The 23251-nt window shown below is 41.4% G+C and overlaps 1 protein-coding gene across 1 annotated transcript in view; it reads left to right on the forward strand.

Annotated features, from left to right (window-relative positions):
- LOC144682963 (T-cell surface protein tactile-like) overlaps positions 1–23251 on the forward strand; it is a 110978-nt gene that overhangs the window by 81749 nt on the left and 5978 nt on the right. The window contains exons 8-12 of the mRNA XM_078545895.1: positions 512–627; positions 4947–5085; positions 15507–15569; positions 16279–16671; positions 20058–20169. Coding sequence (XP_078402021.1) covers positions 512–627; positions 4947–5085; positions 15507–15569; positions 16279–16671; positions 20058–20169 — 823 coding nt within the window. The remainder of the gene's footprint in view (positions 1–511; positions 628–4946; positions 5086–15506; positions 15570–16278; positions 16672–20057; positions 20170–23251) is intronic.

Genomic DNA, 23251 nt, shown 5'->3' on the forward strand with positions numbered 1-23251 from the left:
TGCCACTGAATTAAACAAAGTTCAGCCTGCCGTATCAATAAAATGACAGTTTTCACTTGTGTTTTTTATTCACCATCAAAATAGCATGCTCACAGCCACAAATTACAAAGCAGCTTCACTGCATATCACTGAAGCAATATCTCTATATTGTGGCCATACAGGAATGTGCTGCAGCAAATCTGGTTACATAGACCGCTTATTAAATCGTATTGGTTCTAGGATAGCACGCAACTTGCATAGTACATAAATTATGGGAAAGTCCTATAAGCCACTGAGGTGGATTTTAGTAAGGGATGCAAAGAAGAATCATGCAGTGAGCACTACACACTAGTAATGGAATTAAGTTAATGGGAGGAAATCAGATTTTGGGGGTATAATTCTCCCACCAAATTTTCTGAACTTATTTCTACGTTTCTGAAGTTATCACACCTTGTGTTTTACACTCTTTGCTGTGTCCCCTGCACCGATCAGCTGCATTTCTTTAATATATGGTCTTGACCATTGTTTTCAGATCTGAGTAACATTGAATTTACTCCTGAGGGTCCCTATGAGGTGTTTCTTGAAGATGCTCTGAACATTTCATGCCATGTCAACAGTTCAGTGATTCCACGTTACAGATGGACAAAGGTAGTGGTCTCATCAGTGTAAAAAAGGAGAATACTTTAAAACCATTAAAACATGAATGATGTAATTTTATATTCTGGAGAAATCATTCATTATTGTTGCTTTTTTGTTGGTCTGAGCAGATGCGGATTAATATGGAGCAAATACAGGATCTCCAGAACTGGTGCTTCAGCACTTAAACTTTTGTTATTTACAGGAGATTACAAAACACTGGAATAGTAGTTTTCAATATAACTTAACCTACCCCCTGGACTAATGAGAGATTTATTACATTATTTCCTTTCTATTAACATTTTAAATTAATGGTTTATTCACAACACACATTTAGTGCTGGTGTGATGCGAAAATGATTTTATATTAGTATTGCTGAAAATTAGACTTTTTTGCCTAAGCTTTTTGCCTTGCAATCATCAGGACAATTCACAAGAATACAAAATGTACAGGGAAAAACAATTTATTAGTTGATATTACCATATATTAATACACAGGGCCATGTTCTTTACAGACAGAAAGAAAGAACATGTACACATATTGTACATGTTTCAGTGACACAAAATCAGTGACAGCTATTTGCTGGATCATTCCTCAGGGCAATGCCTTGACCAGAGTCAAGCTGCCTGGTTTAAGTTTCAAACAATGCTTGGCAGTTCACTGTCAGTCACCATGAACTGGTACATTCTCCATGGCAACACCTCTACCAGAGTCCACTTGCCAACCAATCAGCACTCTCTTCTCATACAGTATAAATTGTTGTCCCTATTATATTTGGTATTCTGGCAAATTGTTTTGACTGCAAGATGAAAACTAAACCAAAAAAAGTCTTTTTTCAGCAATACTCAAGTTCTCTACTACCAAATGACTATTTGTATTTCACATTAATACTAAAGCTGTGGGGCATGAATCTCAGAATTTTAACAGCACAGAAGGAGGCCATTCAGCACATTGTGTCTGCACCGGCTCTCCAAATGAGCATTATGACCTAGTGCCATTGCCCTGCCTTTTCCCCGTACCCCTGCACATTGTTTCTATTCAAATAATCATCTAATGCCCTTTTGATTGCCTCAATGGAACCTGCCTCCACCACACTTCCAGGCAATGCCGAACCACTTGTTGCGTGAAAGAGTTTTTTAATCACGTCACATTTGCTTTTTTTGCAAATCACATTAAATCTGTGCCCTCTTGTTCTTGATCCCTTTACAAGCAGGAACAGCTTCGCCCCTATCTATTCTGTCCAGCCCCCTCATGATTCTGAGCATCTCTATCAAATCTCCTCTTAACCTTCTTCTCTCCAAGGAGAACAGTCCCAACCTCTCCAATCTATTCCCATAGCTGAAGTTTCTCATCCCTGGAACCATTCTTGTAAACCTCTTCTGCACTCTCTCCACTGTGTTCACGTCCTTCCTATAATGTGGCGGCCAGAACTGTACACAATACTCCAGCTGAGGTCTAACAGTGTCTTATATAAATTCAGCATAACCTTCTTGCTCTTGTACTCTATGCCCCTATTAAAAAAGCCCAGGATATTATATGCTTTATTAACTGCTCTCGCCACCTGTCTTGCTACCTTCAATGATCTATGCTCATATACACCCAGGTCCTTCTGCTCCTGCACCCCCTTCAAAATTTCACCCCTTATTTTATATTGTCTGTCCATGTTCTTCCTACCAAAATGCATCACCTCACACTTCTCCACATTGAACTCCATCTGCCATCTATCTGTCCACTCCACCAATTTGTCTATGTCCTTTTGAAGTTCTACACTGTCCTCCTCGCAGTTCACAATGCACTCCCAAGCTTCGTATCATCCGCAAACTTTGAAATTGTCCCTTGCACAAGATCTAGATCATTAGGAAAAGCAATACCAGCCCCTGGGGAACTCCAATACAAACCTTCCCCCAGTACAAAAAAAAATCCATTGACCATTACTCTCTGCTTCCTATTTTTCAGCCAATTTTGTATCCACATTGCTACTGTCTCTTTTAGTCCGTGAGCAATAACTTTTCTCACAAGCCTGTTGTGTGGCACTGTGTCAAATGCCTTTTGAAAGTCTATGTACACCACATTAACAGCATTACCCTCATCGACCTTTTCTGTTACCTCTTCAAAAAACCCCAGCAGTTTGTTAAACATGATTTCTCCTTTAGGAACCATGCTGGCTCTTCCTTATCAACCCATATTTTTCCATGTGACTATTAATTCTAACCCAAATAATTATTCCTAGAATCTTGCCCTCCATTGAAGTTAAACTGACTGGTCTGTAATTGCTGGGATTATCCTTACAACCTTTTTTGAACAAGGGCATAATGTCTGCAATTCTCTGGAATCAGGTGCCATGATTTTAGGAAGGATATGAAGGGCTTAGAGGTGGTGCAGTAAAGATTTACAAAAATGGTTCCAGCGATGAGACACTTCAGTTATATGGATAGATTAGACAACCTGGGGCTCTTCTCTGTAGAGAAGAGAAGTTTGTGAGAATATTTGATAGGGGTGTTCAAAATCCTGAGGGTTTAACAAAGAACAAAGTACAGCACAGGAACAGGCCCTTCAAGCCTGCACCGATCATATTGCCTGTCAAACTAAAACATGTTGCACTTCCGGGGTCCATATCCCTCTATTCCCATCCTATTCACGTATTTGTCAAGCTGCCTCTTAAACACCACTATCGTACCTGCTTCCACCACCTCCCCTGGCAGCGAATTCCAGACACTCACTACCCTCTGCGTAAAAAACTTGCCCCGCACATCTTCTCTAAAGTTTTCTCCTCTCACCTTAAATCTATGTCCCCTAGTAATTGACTCTTCCACCCTGGGAAAAAGCTTCTGACTATCTACTCTGTCCATGCCACTCATAATTTTGTAAACTTCTATCAAGTCGGCCCTCAATCTCCGTCGCTCTAGTGAGAACAATCCGAGTTTCTTCAACCTCTCCTCATAGCTAATAACCTCCAGATCAGGGAGCATCCTGGTAAACCTCCTCTGCACCCTCTCCAACACCTCCATATCCTTCTGGTAATGTGGCGGCCAGAATTGCACGCAATATTCCAAGTGTGGCCTAACCAAGGTTCTATACAGCTGCAGCATGACTTCCCAGCTTTTATACTCAGTACCCCTGCCGATGAAGGCAAGCATGCCATATGCCTTCCTGGGTTCTGAAGAACAATAAGACAAGATTGTTCCCATTGGTGGAGGAGTTGTGAACCAGAGGACAATAATTACCAGAGGACACCAATTTAAGGTGAATGATAAAAGAACTAATGGTGACATAAGGAAAAACGTTTTTTTGCAGTCTGTAGTTTGTATCTAGAAACACTACCTGATCTAGAGATTTGTCTTGAAGTTTAAGTGATGGGGTAATGTTATTTCCTTTGGCAGCTTGTTCCACTGTGGGACTGTCCATAGGAAAAAGGATTATTGAGTCACCATCTTGGAAACAAATGGCCTTTGCATTTGTATGGATGGCTAGAGTGGTTTTGTCATTGCTAGAGGGCACTTCAGAAGATCAGCAGGAAGCCTAAAGTAATATTATTAACTAAAACTATGACAGATTGTTGGGACTTATGAAAGCTTAGGGTAGATTAGTATCATAAAATTGTGCCTTTTAAAAAAATTACAAAGTAAATTTTATCTTTTGCTCTCCAGGTATGGAGTGCCACCTGCTGGGAATTCAACTTTGACAATCCAGATATTTCACTGGAGAAAGTTGGGAGAAAATCACACAAGATTGTTATGTTTAAAAAGGCAACATTATAGTTCATTCCTTAATATTACCTGAGTGGTATTGGTGGAAAAAATACAAAATTCAAGGGAAGTGTAAGACAGGAAGTGACAACCAAGTGAGGAGTTGGGGAAGAATCATTTAGGGATGGGATGGATGTTTTGGTTGGCTTGACCTGAAATATTAACAATTCTTTTCAATCTACATGTGCTGCCAGACCTACTGAATATTTCCAGCATATTCATTTTCGTTTCAGATTTCCAGCATCAGGACAATAGTGCTTCTCACCCTAATCTGCCTTCATTGAGCTTTAACACAGACCAAAAAAAACTAAATGTGTAGTCTGAGTTTTTTTTTATAATTTAGACTTGATTTGCAATCCTCTTATGGTTGGGATGAATTACAAAATGACCTAAGGCAGCCAAGGTTGGGAGAATTCAGTGTTTTGGCTCGACATTGTGCTCTCCCTGCTGGGGACTGATGATAGTGACAGGCTGAAACAAATTCAAACTTCTCAACTCTTACACCTGATTCAATTGTTGAAATATAAGACTCCATTTTAAATTCCTTTTTAGCACTTACATATAAATTCTTGATTTTTTTTGAAGGTTAATGGGACAGTATCAAATTCAAATCTGTTGATCTTGAAAAATATAACTGAAGAGACAGCTGGAATGTACATCTGTGATGCTAATATTCCAGGGACAAAGCTACATCACAGTTCTTACATTAATGTCACCATTAAAGGTAAGGTCGTAGGTGTTAAAGTCAGTTAGGACAAAGAAGCATTCGGAGAAAAATCACACATGATTATTGTTATGTTTAAGGCAGCAACAAGACAGTTCATTCCTTATTACTTGGATGATATTGATGGAAAAAATACAAAAAACTGAAGTACAAGACAGGAGAACTAAGTATGGACATTTCTTATGCAGACGTTTAATGGGGACTTATTACAATATTCAGCTTGGGGTTCTATGATGTATATAGGATCGCAGCACGATTTTAAGGTACCAATTGGCAGCATGTGCTCCATGCATGCTCTATCCATTGCTATTGAAGCAGCTCAACCTAACCAGGAGTCCATAAAAGAGATACCTTTAATGGGCATTTGAACCTCAATACCAGGACTCAGCTGAGCCTTGTTCTCCATTGCATGAGCAAATAGTTAATAGGATGCCCCTTCAATTGGCCCAGTAGCCCCAAACTCCTCCCACAAGCCTGGAGACCCCTCCCATATTATTACTTTCAAGCTTGTTTATCCAAAGGTGTCACTACTCAGTAAAAGGTGAAGATGGTGCTGCTAACATTTGAGAGTGACCAACACCTTCCAGCCTCCCCATCACCCACTAACTTCCTCCACAGTCACTGCCTCCTAATTCCACTTCCTCTTGTGACCATCTAGCCTTTCCCCATTACCCCAGGCCCCATTATTCTTGTTCCCACTATTTCCTTCAATGTTGATGTCCCCATTCCCTTTGTTTATCTGATCCCTCCTTTTCTTGAGGCCACCTGCACCTTTATTTTCATGGACCCTCCGCCATGATACCATCCAATATCTCCCCATGGCTTTAGAACTTACTGGGTCCAAACACCTCCCCTGAATGTTACTGTACCCTCAGCGTCCCAGTACCAGGTCTTGAATCCCCAGGACCAAATGCCTTTGCTGACTGACTGCGCCCTACACACCATTCTGTGCATGACTGTCACTGCCCTGAGACAGGGGCCTTCCACTACCCAAGACTGGAACCAAGATATGCATGACATGCCAAGCCTTCTAACAGTGGACAGTGTGGCTTCATTCATCAGACAATCTCTTAAACATCCCCCAACACTGTGGCCTCATTCCCAGGAACTTGCCCCCGGAAAGTGTATCACCCTTTCCCGGACAGTCTGTTATAACCACCACCCCATCCCCCCTCAACCCTGCCCACCATTGTCCCTCCTCTATTACACACTTCCCCTCTGGTCCATTCTCCCCCCTGCCACCTGTGGTCCTGCCTCAGTCTCACCCCTCCCTGCTGGTTGTGCCTCCCATGCCCAGCCTTGGCACAGCTCTTGCTACAGGAACCTGTTATGTATCAGTAATGGTGTAAAAGGAAGACAAATGCAAGGTGTGGATGAAATGCAACTTGTCAGGTATGTGCCACATGTGGCTTCATTCCCAGGACAGTCTGTTAAACTTGTCCCCTGGAAAGTCTATCACCCTTCTAATTAGCCACTGACAGGGAACTTAATTTAAAGAGGAACGTGATTCCAGTGAGTTGGCCTTTTAATGAGCTTGCATCAGATTGAAAATGAATGCAAATGGAGTTCCCAACATTGCTCAGCAGGAAACATGACCTACCTTTAACCCACCTCAAAAGTTGGGAGCACAAAATTCCAAATTAATTTCCCACCATTAGAAAGTGATGTTTTTTCATTCATGCCAAACTAAATGCCCTGCCCACCACAATTCCTGCTGTTGGTGGGAACGGAAGATTCTGCCCATAATTTTCCCTGAAGGAATTTTATCCAAAGACTTGTAGTGACTCCCAAAACTTTATTTATTTGCATTGCTCATATTATGAAACACATGGGGCACAATTTAACAGTGGCCCACCACCAAAGATTTGGCAGGAAACTCATCCCCACTGATGTCAGCCATTTAATTCAGAGGAGCGTTAATTCGCTGGAGGTGAAATTTCCACCCCTCAGGAGAAAGGCACACCTCAGAATTGCCAGCCAAACTGATTGCTGGGACTACAGACCTGCCAGCCAGAGTCAGCAAATGCTGGCCACTGCTGGAACTACAAGCAATCCCACCAGTCAGACCCTGAGCCAGGATAGAGGTAAGTGCTGGGCACTGGGGGTGGTGCTGTGGTGTGGACAGAATGGTCTGGGATGGGGAGAGATGGGGTTAAAGGGGGATAGAGGTCTTGATGGAAATGCCAGGAGCAGAAGGCAGACCATGGGAATGGCCCTCCAGGTCGGGAAAGGGGGTCCATGATGGAGGCATCTCCCTCACCTTCTTGCCTGAGGCCCCAGTAGGCTAACCTGTTGGGCTTCCCCAGTGTCCCTAAAAATTTAGGCCAGTGGGAAGTGGCACTTAAGTGGCTGTTAATCAGTCACTTAAGGGCCCCAACTGCAACAAGGGTGGGCAGGCTGTCCTCAGCCTCACTCACCTGTAAAATTGAGGACCAGTCGGGGGCAGATCAGATGACAGCGGGAAGACCACCCTGGTAATCAGCACACTCACTTAGTGAAAAGAAATAGGATATGACTTTCTCTATTCTTAAATAGTCTAAAGGCCATATGTAATAGATTGTCTATACTCTGCTGTTGAACTTGTGAAGTTTCTACTTGGTGATCAGCCAGTGATCCTTAGATTCCAGTTGAATCCCATCACTGCATTGAATGATAAGTATTGACTCTTGTTTCTCGGTGAATGCAGTGTCATTTTGTTCATCTTTCCTGGCTCTGGAAATACACTAAGCTGAAAGTACAAAAGTAGGTGTCAGTGGTAAGTGTTTTGATGAGAAAAACTCCTATTAAAAATGAAATAAAAGTAAATAAGTTGATTTGTAGCAAACAAAGCTTCTAGCAATGCCAAGGGAGAGCTGCTCTTCTTAAAAAAATGATGAAATTCATGCTTGAAAGCTGCAAGGTGATCACGCTGAAATATTCAAGACCTAAAGAGAATGAAAAGATAAACAACAACATGAGAAATATAGTCAGATTCTGGAACAAGACAGCATAATATTAAACTTAGGAGAGGTTAAAAAGAGATTATAAACTATATCAGAGGATAATGAAATCATAGGATGGACTGCCAAGTGAGGCAGTGGAGCTGACCATATCAGCAAGGTGAAGAGATAGTTGTATATGTATCTGATGGAAGATGTGATTGAAAGGTGTCAGAGTATTGTAAAATATATGTCCTAGACTCTCATAGTCAGATGTTATTTTTTGGATAATTTAGATTAATTTCTTTTGATTTGTACATTTACAGAAAACTTTACTATATTTGCATTCCACTACATCAGGGTCAATTTAATCTTACCTACCCAGCAGAAACCCTCCAGACATTGACATGAGCCAATAATGTGCAATTAACATTCTAACAGGGGAAATGGGGAGGACTCAGCTGGAATCTTCCCACCATCAGAGTGGACTCCCACTGAGTGCTGAGCCAGGCAGCTCCATGGAAGTGGCCTCCATGCTCCAACGACTGGGCTGCAGGTATGAAAGGCCATACCTGTGGCCCAAACAAATCCTATGGAGGCTTCATTCCTCTTCATAATTCAAATTGATGCCTCCTCCTAAGCCCAGGACATCTCAATTTTCTGCACTCTTGCTGCCTGAGCAGCACCCACCTCTTTCAGTGGGGCTGCCAGCCTTCCAAAGCTGGGAGTCCTTTGGCCTGCGGCCTTAGGGACCAATCCATTATCCGCAACTGGATGGTGGATGCGGAGGTGAACAATGAGGAGGCCGCTTCCCGGAAGATCATGCTGGAGTGCACACTGCAGACTAGTTACACGGGCGAAACCTGGATATGTTCCCACTTCCAGAAAGAAAACCAACATGATAAGATTCCACACTTGGTCAGCTTCCTGTTGGACAGGTTAGATTAAAATTATCCTCATCTACTAGAACATTTGTAACCAGAAAAACATAAAAGCAGAAGTCTCAGCTGTTGCAAGAACTGTTTCCCCATGTGACTGAAACACACTGACTGGGCTGCCTTCGTGGTGTCACCACAGTCCCAGCATAGTCCTGCCCACTGACCCAGATTCTGAGAAATAAGAAGAAATTTCCACATTAAAATGTCTTAATGAATTCTTGCCTAGGTTTGTTTATGTAAAGTTTTTCTATTCAGTACAAGTTGCTGTATAACTGTTACAATATTACTGGTTAAATATTACTGGTTCAACAACTTTCAGGCCCTCTGGAGAAGAGAATCACCTCCATTTAAAACCTGCTGAAAAATCTGATTTACAACAAAAACTTCCTTTATTCTTGCAAATCTCCCATAGCACTGAGCTGAGTTGCAAGATACACTGTTTAATACTATCCACTAAATTTGACAGGGAAAGTGTGAAAGGAAGAGAGCAATAGAGATCCTTTCACGATGTCAGCATGGTACATAAATTTTTTTAAGGATACCACCCCTCCTCATCACACTGCCGACAGTACTGAACAGGACCAGTGCATCTGAAATGCACCCGTCAGGTTAAGCTATGGATAGTTTTTGATAGCTCAGCCCATTCTCATAGCCCAAGGTTTGTCCACAGCACAGGCCAGGCAGCACACACTTGGCTGCCTGCCTCATCCCTCTAGCGATTGCTGGAGAGCAGAAGAATCCACTGCATAAAGGAACTATTTGAGAGCGCTTTAATAATTCTTCTACTTACAATGAATCTCTCCTCTAGCTCTATATCCTTTTTGAAAAATTTTGGCTTAATTAAAGGGCCCCTGGTTAAATAAATGCAAGCTGTTGTAAGTATTGTCATTTCTGTAATCCTCGAGCTTTCTGTAGTCCTGCCTCATACCATTTGGCCTTATGAGAAGGTGAGGGGCTCCAACACAAGCCTTAATGTCCGGCAAAATAGAGGTGGGAAAAGACTCCCTACCACTTCATTAGCGTTTTAGTGATGGTACTGTATCTATTGCAAACAGAGGCCCAGCTCCACCATTCAATACATACAAGGCTGATCTTCTAATTCAATTCCACCTTCCAGCACAATCATCATATCACACAATTTCTTAGTGTCCAAAGTCTATCCATCTCTGACTTGAATGTATTCAATGGCTGTGCATCCATAGTTCCCAGGGTAGAGATATATAACCCTTTGTGAAGAAATTTCTCTTCACTTCAGTTATAAATGGCCAATCCCTTATTCTGAGACAGTAATCCCTAGCTTTAGGCTTCCAGTCAGGAGAAACAACCATTTAGGATCTACCCCATCCAGCCCCTTAAGAATTTACATGTTTCAATGAGATCACCTTCATTCTTCTAACTTCCAGGGAATATAGGTCCAGTTTACTCAGCTCTCCTTTTAGGACAATCCCCTGATCCCAGGAATCAGCCAAGTGGACCTTTGGCATGGAGGGTATGTGGGGCCAACGGTGGTGAGTAGAGGGACATAAGTTGGCATGGAGGCAACTTGGGGGAGGTGGGCGAGACCGTTTCACCTTGCCTTTCAAATGGATAACCCATCCAGACCATGAGCAGAATTTTCTGTGCTCGCTGGCGTTGGATGTATTCAGCAATGTGAGCGAAAAATATAGTGAGAAGGCTAGAAATCAGTTTCACAACGTCATGACACCAGTTTACAATAGTGCACTCAGCCAGTTGATGGCCGTTTCTCATCATCGGATGTGGGATCCAGATTGTAATACATCAGCATATCATTAATAAGATCAGCCCACCAGAATCACCCCCTGCTGCTGGATTGCCTGTCCATGTCAGCATGATTGCATGCTGGTGAAGAACACATCTTGACAGGTGTGACATGCAGAAGTCAGGACTTACCGCCAGGGCCTTGCTCACATAATGAACATCCGAGTAGCAGAAGATGCTGGAGCCTGATGACCTGGGCAATAGAAATTGGCCAATTGGAAGTTTAAACTTCCCAGGCAATTACCACACATGTGTGGGAGTCAAGACTTCCAAAGGCCACAAAGCACAACAGTGGTGAACATCTTAAAATTCGCAACATTATAATTACCTTCATGAAAGAACATAAGATCAGGCAAGGTGAACAAAAGGTCTTTCAAACCCAGTTGCAGTCATTTCTCTGATATCAAATCATACCCAGCCTTACACTTAAACAGCCCAAATATATTGAACTCTAGTACCCTGATTTGCAGGGCATTTCTATACATTTAAAGCCCTTTGAGCTTTGAGTAAAGAGCATCTTTCAAAAATCTACTTTAACTTTATGTTCTTTTCATTTAAACTGATGTCCATGAACCCTCCCCTCACTCCCCTCCCTTGCCTGATTTAGTTTTCATATATTTTGTGTTCACCTTCAGCTGTGGCTCAGTTCATAGCACCCTCGCCTTTGAATCAGAGGGTTGTGGGTTCATGTCCCACTCCCGGCAAACCAAGAACTGTGATTGTACGCGAAAGAGTTGCAATCTGTGACTGTTGATAACTCGAAAGAGTTTGAACTCAGTTTAATTTAAAATAAATCAGGCAAAGAGAATTATACTTATAAACCTCAGTGAAGTCACTGTTAACCTTTTTCTTTACAATTTAGGCCTTATGCCTTCCTCACAGGCTCATATAGGCCATTCATATCCTAGGAATCATTCCAGTTGCACTTCTCTGCACCATCTCCAATGCACAACAGTCTCTTTTGAAACGTGGCAATCAAGTTTCTAATGGTGGAGATTATTTTATGTCTTGTGCTCCTAGCTCTGAAGATTGTAAAATGGCCATACATATTGGATTATCAAATAGAGTGCAATTGCCTGGCTGGAAATTGGACCAAGTAGTGACTAACCTGAAGGCTATGCTATCCATTAAATCTGATAGTCCAGTATACGCTCTGTGACATTCCATATTGAGAACTCCACAGCAACCAATATATTATGAAGCCTCAGCACCAACTCTGAACGCTTGCACTGCACTGATCCGACCAGCTATCTGGATATCTCAAAATATAGATTCATCTTGGGCAGCCTGAGATATGCCTGCCTAATATTTGGTTCCACAGACATTGAGCAGAACAATAAAATGGAAAGCCAACATTATTGGTTTGTGTTGTTGCTCATGATTAATTCCTGCTCTTCCATTCTAGCTCAACTGCTGTAGGACTGCCAATTGCATATTTATGCTCGTTTCATGTCTTCCATTTATCAGTCATTTTAATATTGTATCAGGCAGGTGTTAGATATCAAAAGGGGTCGCTATGATCCTCCCTCTCAACTCACATTTCAACTGCTGCCAGCCTGCCTTTTCAGACACAAAATGGATGGCTGCAAGTTGAATTTCTCCCTCCCCAACTAGTTCACTAATGTCCTTCAGAGAAGGAGACCTGCCTTACAGGTGATTCCAATCTCATTCTGTGGTTAATTCCTAAAGCCCTTGAGAAGGCCTGATAGCAAGTTCAGGTAGCCAAGAAAGGATAATAAATGCGGCCATGCCTATGATGCTGATATTTTGAGAATGAGACTCTTACTTTAGTATTGTAATTGGTTTAATCATTTACGCACACAAGAAATAACAGCACACAGTCTTACAATATTTTCATTATTGGAACATCAGTCCTTACCTCCACCGCTGAAATCCTTCTCCATACTTTTGACCAATTTTATTGCATCAGTTCCTTCCTAGTTCTATCCTGATTATTCCTACTCCTTTGCCAGCCTTCTATCCTCCAGTCTCCACTAATTCCAACAGTCCTGCAGTACCTGGGATGGGGATCTGGTGTGGGGTTATTTTAATAGGAAAGGTTGGACAGGCTGGGCCCATATCCATTAGAGTTTAGAAGATTGAGAGATGATCTTATTGAAACAGATAAGATCCTGAGGGGGCTTGACAGGGTGGTTGCTGAAAGGATATCTCTCCTTGTGTGAGTCTAGAACCAGGGGACAGTTTAAAATTAAGGGGTCTCCTATTTAAAACAGAGACGAGAAGAATTTCTCCACTGCCCACCCCCCAAAGAGGGTTGTGAATCTTTGGAACTCTCTTCCCCAGAGGGTGATGGGGCTAGGGTCAATGAACATTAAGGCAGAGGTAGATAGATTCTTGACTATCAAGGCAGTCAGAGGTTATCAGGTTAGGCTGTACATGGAATTTTTAAAAATTCATTCATGGGATGTGGGTATCATTGGTTAGGCCAGCATTTATTGCCCATCACTAACTGCCATCAAGAAGGTGGTGGTGAGCTGCCTTCTTGAACCGCAGCAGTCCATGTGGTGTTAGTACACCCTGTGTAGTCCTGTTAGGGAGGGAGTTCCAGGAATTTGACCTTGAGGCCACAGTCAGATTAGTCATGATCTTATTGAATAGCAGAGCGGGCTTGAGGGGTTAAATGGCCTACTCTTGGTCCCAAATCGTATGCCCCATACTGTGTGAATGCCACCACCTGCAAGTTCCCCTCCAAGCCACACACCATCCTGACTTGGAAATGTATTGCCGTTCCTTCACTGTCGCGGAGTCAAAATCTCTTCCTAACAGCACTGTGGGTATGCCTACAGCACAGACTGCAGCAGTTCAAGAAGATGGCTCACCACCACCTCCTCAAGGGCAATTAGGGATGGGCAATAAATGCAGCCTATCCAGTGATACCCATATCCCATGAATGAATTTTTTTTTTTAAAAAAGGTCTAATTTTCCCCAACACTTCTATCCTCCCCATATCAGTCTGCCCTTCCAAAAATATCCCTATCTTGTATATCAAGCTTTTAGCTATTCTCTTAATTGCTCCTTCATTGGGTCCCTACCTTGAAATGTATTCAAGCTTCTCTTCTTCTTCATCTTTAAATCCCTCCACAACCTTGTTTTTGCAGCTTTCCTAGTCTTATTGCTCCCAAACGATATCCCTCAGCTGTCTGACCGGGTGTCTTTGCTCATTTCCCAACTCCCCCCTTCATTCCTGAACAGTGGCAGAGACTGCCAACGACATTGGCTCCTTCCCCTCCACATTCTAGATTCATTGTCTGATGCTTCATCCCAAGCTGTTTTCTTGGCAGATTGTATCTGTGGTTTGCCATTGCCTTTCACGCTCAGCTTGAAAAGGAATCAAAGGCTGTTAGCATTATTCTGAACCACATGCTAGCCATTCTTGCCAGCCCCCTATACCATGTTACTTTGAAATTTATAGCAAGATCAAAAGGAAACAAAATCTATTAAATTAAAGCTGTCAATCATGTATTATCTGGAAATACATAAAACAGCAGTTAGGTGGATTAGACAGACTGAAAACCTTCTTGGCACTGAAACTGTTGCTGTTATTCTGTTGCATGTACTTAAAGACAAAGGCAAAATTTCCATGGGAGCATCCTACCACTAGCCCACCATACCTGGTGGAAGATCAGTGAAATTGGCCATTTATGTCATTTCTCCATGGACTCAATCTTCTGTAAAAGTTATGGTGAACAATGGAGAGAATCCCTGTGGAAATTTCAAATAGCCAGGAATGTCCACTATTCTAGTGACTACAACTCAGTATCAGTGTCTATCGAACATGTATTCCACAGATTCATTTGTTATCCAACTGGAATTTCCTTTTGCTTTAATGGCCATTCGAACAAAGATGTAATAAAAACATCTGAAAATATTCTGGTGTTGTCAAGCTTTGCAGTTGACCAGTATTAAAATATTAATAAATGAATTGATCACATCCAATTCAGATAATTGGCCAGAATTTTCCAGCACCCCTCGGCAGGGCCAGCGAGCCATTGAAATCTGTTTACATCAGCAGGACCAGAAGATCCTGCCAGTGTGAGGGGCTGGGAATTCCAGCCAATGAAACGTGGAACTCCAAAGCTGGTTAATTTCTTTAAGCAAATCTAATTTAATCCTCAAGCTTGTGAAGTGAAAATTGAAAATAAAATATACAATAGATAAATAATGCATTGTCGCACCACCTGCTGCTGTAAGGAGTTCTATGAATGAATATATTTGCTCATTTATGAAAACAGTTTACACAACTGATATTATTCATCTTTAGATGGTCCATGGGATTCCAATACAACTAGTCCCATAAAATGATAAAAACAAAAAACTGTGGATGCTGGAAATCCAAAACAAAAACAGAAATACCTGGAAAAACTCAGCAGGTCTGGCAGCATCGGTGGAGAAGAACAAAGTTGACGTTTCGAGTCCTCATGACCCTTCAACAGAACTAAGTAGAAATAGGAAAGGGGTGAAATTTCTACTTAGTTCTGCTGAAGGGTCATGAGGACTCGAAACGTCAACTTTGTTCTTCTCCGCCGATGCTGCCAGACCTGCTGAGTCCCATAAAATGGTTTACTGTTCACATGGGGCATTTGTCCTAAGTTACTTTGAACAGAGTCATGTTTTTCTTCATAGGCAGCATGAGCTCCCATATGGAGATAAAGTTTTGTAACTGACTAGGAAGAAAGCACAACCTATAATTAATACTAGTGCCATTAACTATTCACCTACACAAACTGCCTTTAATTTAATGATTTAGATTTGTTCTTCTGGTTAGATCAACATGGAGCATCTACAGGACCAACTGTGTTCACTTCTGATTCTGCAACAAATTCAACAGGTAAGGATATATCATGCTTCAGTTTCTCTCCTGAACGAGAAACTTATGGTATTTGGCAATGAGTCACAGCACTTCAAGAAATATCACTTTGCACTTGGACAGTTTAGAAAACATTTCAGTAGATGGGTGCAGAATAAGAATGGTTGAAGGCCCACTGTGCTACTCCCACCTCCATTTCCCAGTACAAAACAGATGTAGCCAATTACAAATTCAAATAATGGAAACATACCAACTTTGTATCATCTGTTGTGCTCTGTAGTTTGTCCCTGGTATCCAAAAATATATATGGATTGTGCAAGGGACCTTCAAGATTGCAATGTCCCAAGTAATTAATCAGGGAGGTATCACCCCTCCCCCATTAGACCTAGTAACAAATTAATTCACAATGGACAGTGCTGTGTCTGTTGGCATCAATACATTTTTGCAGGATTTTAAAGTGGCCCATGGATAATCCATACCTACCAATCTATAAGCAGACTCTACAGGACAAGAAATCCACCAAAAATAATGAAACAACCTTGAGCCCAGAAACTTGGCTGGGATCAAGGGTGCATCTTGGGAGGGCTGAAGTCCTACCACAATGGAGGTTCATTTTATCCCAATCTCAAGTGCTGTGTACAGTAATGCTAGGTTTATTTTAAGTTGTGCTTCTTATGTATATCTATTACTATACAGATCAATAATAATTAATGCTGGAAATTCTCTTTAGGCATTGAATCCTATACCAACACCGATTTGGCTACTAGCATTCAGCTATCAATTGCCACTGGCTCATCCACCATCTCAGGAGATTCTACCAGCACTGAAGTATTTACTAGTGCTGGGTTGTCCACCACTATGCAATCATCTGAAACAGTGACTGCCCTCGGACCATCTACCAGCATTGCATCATCCAGCAGTCCTGCATCACCAGTCACCATTGAATTATCCACCAGTGAGACACAGTATACCACCATCCAGTCATCAACTAGCTTTGAGTTAACCAACAGTACCAAATCTTCTATGGAAAATACAAAAATATCAACCAACAATACCAAATCATATACAACCATGAATTATTTCAACCAGACAAGCACCATTGGTAATCATGTTACTCCCAAAGGTAAGTATTACTTTTGTGGATGTAGGTAAAGATATTTGGCATCATGTGGCTTTAACATTATTTACCACCAATCATGGCATGCAAGGTGTACAAGCCAACCCCATTTTTCTGGCCCCCAGAATCACAGTGCAGATGAGGCCCTTCAGCCCATCAAGTCTGCACCAACATGTTTTTTTGCATATACCTCCCTTTTCAGCCACAACATGCTATACTCAATTTTTCACCCCACAAATGGATGTTTTAGTTACCAGCACTTTAAAGCTTTGTGAAAGGGATCAAGCAGGCAAATTAGGCTGTATTGTGAAGATCCACAGGAGTTAAAGACTCACCCACATGTCTTACAGGTAAATATCCATTAACCAAATCAGGCAGCAGAAGCCATTCTGTAATTAACAACTGTTTTGTTGCTAAACTATAACTCAGTACAAATACCAGTTTCCACTCTCCCCTTCTGGATCCTCCTTCTGCAGCAGCAGTCCCTATTACTGGGGAAAACCCAGCTCTTAAGTACAGGCTCAATGAGCATCACCTGCTCTCAACTCACTTTGAAGATTGTCCTGGTTTACTGTTAAAGGGACCTGCATTTCTAACATTGCCACACAGAGGGCCAACCCTGCGTGGTGAACGACAGTTCACTTTTAGACTTGGCATAGAAGTCAACCCCTGTTTTTTGAGAGATTTTTCAAGGCTTCAAAGGTTGACTTAAATGCCCACATCTACAGTAGTAAAACAAGACGGCTCCAACAACTACAGCCATCTTCCTTTGTAATAAGTATAACTTACTACACCCTTCAAGACTCAACCAGCATGGTCAGCAGTGGTGCTACTGAGCCTCTCTTGCTGATGGACATTGAAGTCCCCCCACCAAGAGAACATTATTTGCCCTTGCTACCCACAGTGCTTCTTCCAAGTGGTGTTCAACATGGAGGAGTACTGATTCGTCAACAAGAGAGTGAGCGCTAGGTGGTAATGAGCAGGAGGTTTCTTTATCCATGTTTGACCTGATGCCACGAAACTACATTGGGTATGAAGTTAATGTTGGAGACTCCCAATGCTATTCCCTCCCAACTCAATGCCACTGTCTCATCTGCTAATCTGTCCTGTCACTGGGCCAGAAGTACTCGGGGTGGTGATGGAGGAGTCTGGGGCATTGGTTGTAAGGTACGATTCATTGAGAATGACTATGTTAGGCTGCTGTTTGACTAGTCTGTGGGACAGCACTTCCAATTTTGACATAAATCACCAGATGTTACTGAAGAGGACTTTGTAGGGTTGACTGGGCAGAGTGTGCCATTGTCCTTTCTGGTCCCTAGGCTTATGCTGGGTGGTCCATCAGATTTTATTCTTATTTGTCTTTTCTATGCAGTTTTATATAACTCAGTGGTTTGCTAGACCATTTCAGAGGGAAGTTAAGAGTCAACCGGTTGCTGTGGGTCTGGAGTCACACGTACGCCATGTCAATTGATGATGGCAGATTTTCATCCCTAAAGGGCATTTGTGATGCAGATGCGTTTTTAAACCAATCTGGTAGTTTCATGGTCACTATTACTGAGACCAGATGTTTTTTAATACCAGGTTTTATTCATTAATTGAATTTAAATTCCACCATGAGTTAGGGCTTCTGGGTTACTCATCTTGTAAAGTTACCACAATGCTACCATTTCACTTTCACCATTGTCCATTTTGCTCATGACCTAAGAGCAATTTCACTGACTGGATCTTCAGTTTGGTGTAATTTTTTTTTCTGTTGGGTTTGTCATGACAGTAAATAGTGTGATAGAAGTAACATTAGCCAGGATTTTCCAGAGATAATAATGGTGAGGCTCACAGCTTACCATTATATTGGAATAAATCAGACAGCATCTGATGCTATCCAAAAATGTGCATTTAAATGCAAAAATCAGAATTTCCTGTCGGAGATTCCTTGTTCCTCCACAGGATGTGCTGTTGTAGTCCTCAACGATAGAATTGTGACTAAAATGGCTGCACTGGCTTGAAGTTGGACACTAATTCTCTTTTGAAAATGCCATTAAAAGTTAGAACTGCTGCATTTAGAAGTAAATGATATTGTAATGGCATGATAAGTTCTAATTACTGTGAAACAATTTCTCTAATTCTGAAAATTTAGTTTTACAGCTGTAGTGTCTCTTTGCTGCAGAGATTAATTAGTGTTGGAATATAAAGTTTTTTTTCCCCTTTTTTTTGTTGCATCTTTTATGTCTCTTTTAACCTCAGCTACCTTTCCCAGTCTTCATTTTGCTTCCTGTACAATATTTATTCTAACTTGTACTTTCGGTTTTATACTTCCTGGTTTGGGCTTTGCATGGCTTAGTGAGGATTGTTCAGTCTGATTAGTTGCAGAGCTGCACTATTGCTCTCCCTGCTGGCAGATGCCACAAATACCCTTCAGAGGGCCCAAAACTGAATCAAATACAAAATTAGTGCAAATCTCCATTCAAAAGCTCAAGGAAACTTGTGGGCTGTTGTCAGTGACATGATGCCAAGTGCCGTTCCTTTATCGCTGGCTGCAAAATCTGGGTCAAAATGTTTAGCAACTGAATAAGTGCTGTTACTTAATTTTATATAGCTGCTCAGGAACATTTATTGGAAATTATACCAATCAACCCTGACCCTGCCCCCAATCCCCAACAATTAGAACTAGTGTTCCGACAATACAATTTTCCTTGCTAAGTCCCCAAAGATAAATCTCGCCTGATAATAGAGGCTTTCCATCCCATTGACTTTTCCTTCTAGTTTAATCTGTTCAATTTTACTACAAGTTTACTCAAGTTTACTTATGATATTTTTTCCAAGTTGATCCTGATGCGGTATTGCTCCATGCAATGGGAAGCGAACCTTTTAAAACATTTTACTTAGGGAATATGGCCAATGCTGACAATGTTGCATTTATGGTCCATCTGTACTGACACTGACAAGGTAGTGGTGAGCCTTTTCCTTGAAGTGCAGCAACTCTAGTGCCTGGATATCTGAAATGCACTCCTGTCATGTGAAGCTGTGATCTGGGAGCACAGATTTATAATGAAAGTGAAAGTACTGAGTCTCTCCAAGTAATGTATGCCTGAGCAACAAATGGCATATTTTCCCCAAACTCTTAATTCCTGTTTTTTTTTCTTATTATTAGTAAAGCATATTGGCCCTGATGAACCACTAAATTTACCTGATCTCCTGCATAACTTCTTTGGGACATTGAAATTCACCACTATTAGATTTAGTATGGAGAGGTAATTTTTTTAAGTCCTCCCAATACCAACTTGAATTTCCAACTTATTCTGATGCTATGCGGAGCTTAATTCAATATTGAAAATTTACAACTAATTCCTATTTTTGGAACTTTGTTTATCAATATGTTATTCTGTATTTTTCAGACCCTGGCGACACTGTGCCAGTGGCAGTGGTGGTAACTGTAATTCTGATCTTGGTGATCTGTACTGCTGTACTATCATATCTCATCAGACACTGGCAAGTCAGGAAGAAACTGTATGTATTGTTTTGTCAATCTTCATATTAATGCAATTCAAATTTTAATCATATATACAAACTACTCGCGGAAAGAAAAATATTCCAGGTGCTAGAAATCTGAAATAAAAGCAGAAAATGCTGGAAACTATTAGCAGATCTGCGGAGCGAGAAACAGATAACTTCCAGGTTGACATCCTTTTGTTAGAAACCTTTATCTGTGTAAGGCTTTTAATAGATTATCAGTGTACAGTCAATCCCCAGAGATAGAGAGGTCGAGGAAGAGAAGAATCAGGAGTGGATGGACAAGAGGTTTGAAGTAAAATTAATTAAATTCTCCAGCTCAAGGCTAGAATGGAAAATAGAAACAACACAGTCATTTATGTATGAAATCATGGAATCATGGAGGGATCCTGAGTAGGAGTGGAACAAGGAACCACCCAAGCCATGAGCAGATTGGCGTAAGGTAAATCAGATTAGAGAATTAAATGCGTGACTCAAAGATTGGTGTGGCAGAAATGGGTTTTGATTCATGTGGCACCAGCACCAATTGTGGGGAAAGTGCGAGCTGTACTGTTGGGACGATCTTCACCTGAGCCATGCTGGAATGAGTGTTCTGGCGAGTTGTACGACTAAGACAGTAGAGTGGGCTTTAAACTAAATTGTGGGGTGAAGATCAAGTTTGGGAAGATTTGATAAATTAAATGGAGAAAACAAGACAAGAGAGCAAGGTAGGAATAAGGGAAATGATGATCAGAGTGTGGCAGGAAGAGACAGAGTGTACAAACCTAAAAGTCACCAGCAGATAAAGGCTAGAGGTTACAAAAAAGTAAAAAGACTGAATGAACATCTCTGTATCTGAATGCACATAGCATTCATAACAAAACAGATGAATTGACAAACAAATAGAAATAACTATAGCAATTACAGAGACATAGCTGTAGGATGACAAAGATTGGGACCTGAATATTCACGGGTACATGGCATTTGGGAAGGACAGGAAGCTAGGAAAAGATTGTTAGGTAGCTCTGTAAATTAAGGATGACACTGGTACAATAGAGAGAGATGACCTTAGTTCTGGAGATCAGGATGTAGAATCAGTTTGGGCAGAGATGAGAAATATTAAAGATAATACGTCACTTGTGGAAGTGGTTTAAAGCCCCAGAATAGTAATCACACTATAGGACAGGGTATACAGGAAGAAATAATAGGGGCTTGTGAGAAAGGTATGGTGATAATCATGGGTGATTTCAATCTACATATAGATTGGACAAATCAGATTGGCTAAGGTACAGTGTTTTTGTTTTAGCACCAACCAGAGAGCAGGCTATACTAGATTGGATAATGTGCAATGAGACAGGATTAATTAATGACCTCATAGTAAAAGAGCCCCTTGGTAGCAGTGATCATAATATGATTGAATTTCATGTTCAGTTTGCGGGAAAGAGGAGTGGATCTAAGACAAGTGTTTTAAACTTAAATGAGGGCAATTATGAAGGCATGAAAACAGAGCTGGCTAAAGTGAATTGGGAAATTAGGTTAAGGGATAGAGGTTAGTAGAGATGCAGTGACAGAAATTTAAGAAAATATTTCATCATACTCAGAAAAGATACATTCCAGTGAGAAAGAAAGGCTCTAAGGGAAGGACACACAATCCGTGGCTAACTAAAGGAGTTAAAGAAAGTATCAAAGTGAAAGAAAAACATAAATTTCCACAAAGATGAGTGGCAGGTCAGAAGATTGGACAGTGTGTAAAGAGCAGCAAAGAATGATGAAAAGATTAATAAGGAAGGAGAAATTAAAGTATGAGATAAAGCTAGCTAGGCATATGAAACAGATACTAAGAGTTTCTACAGGTTTTTAAAAGGAAAAGAATAAATTAAGTGTGCATTGATCCTCTAGAGAGTAGAATGGGGAATTAATAATGAAAAATAAGGAAATGGTGGATGAATTGAACAGATATTTTGCATCTATCTTCACTGTGGAGAATACAAATAACATCCCAGAAATAATTGTGGATCAGGCGGTGAAAGGGATTGTAAAGCAATTACAATCAACAGGGAAAAGGTAATGAGAAAATTATTAGAACTAAAAGCTAACAAGTCCCTAGGATGGACTTCATGCTAGGATCTTAAAAGAGGCTGATGATATAGTAGATGCATTGGTTTTAATTTTATAAAATTCCCTAGACTTAGGAAGGTCTTATCAGATTGCAGAATGTGACTCCTCTAGTCAAGAAAGGAGGGATTTGGCTGATTAGTTTAACATCTGTCATAGGAAATGTTTTTTAAATTCATTCATGGGATATGGGCATTGCTGGCAAGGCCATCATCTATTGCCCATCCCTAATTGCCCTTGAGAAGGTGGTGGTGAGCTGCCTTCTTGAATGACTGCAGTCCATGTGGCGTAGGTAAACCCACAGTGCTGTTACGGAGGGAGTTCCAGGATTTTGGCCCAGTGACAGTGAAGGAACGGTGATATATTTCTAAGTCAGGATGGTGAGTGTCTCCGAAGGGAGCTTCCAGGTCCCTTGTCCTTCTAGGTGGTAATGGTCGTGGGTTTGGAAGGTGCTGTCTAACAAAGCTTGGTGAGTTCCTGCAGTGCATCTTGTAGACTGTACCTATTGCTGCCACTGTGGATCGTTTGTGGATGGGATATCAATCAAGTGGGCTGCTTTGTCCTGGATGGTGTCAAGCTCCCTAAACCCCCCTGTTTAAGAAGGGAGTGAGGCAAAAGACGGGAAATTACAGGCCGATTAGCCTGACCTAGGTCATTGGTAAGGTTTTAGAGTCCATTATTAAGGATGAGATTTCAGAATACTTGGAAGTGCATGGTAAAAAAGGGCAAAGTCAGCATAATTTCTTCAAGGGGAGGTCATGCCTGACAAATCTGTTAGAATTCTTTGAGGAGGTAACGAGCAGGTTAGACAAAGGAGAGCCAATGGATGTTATCTACTTGGACTTTCAGAAGGCCTTTGACAAGGTGCCGCACAGGAGGCTGCTCAGTAAGATAAGAGCCCATGTAGTTAGAGGCAAGGTACTAGCATGGATAGAAGATTGGCTGTCTGGCAGGAGGCAGAGAGTGTGGATAAGGGGGTCTTTCT

The sequence above is a fragment of the Cetorhinus maximus genome, chromosome 7 (genome assembly GCF_964194155.1).
Source record: "Cetorhinus maximus chromosome 7, sCetMax3.hap1.1, whole genome shotgun sequence".
Taxonomy (NCBI): domain Eukaryota; kingdom Metazoa; phylum Chordata; class Chondrichthyes; order Lamniformes; family Cetorhinidae; genus Cetorhinus; species Cetorhinus maximus.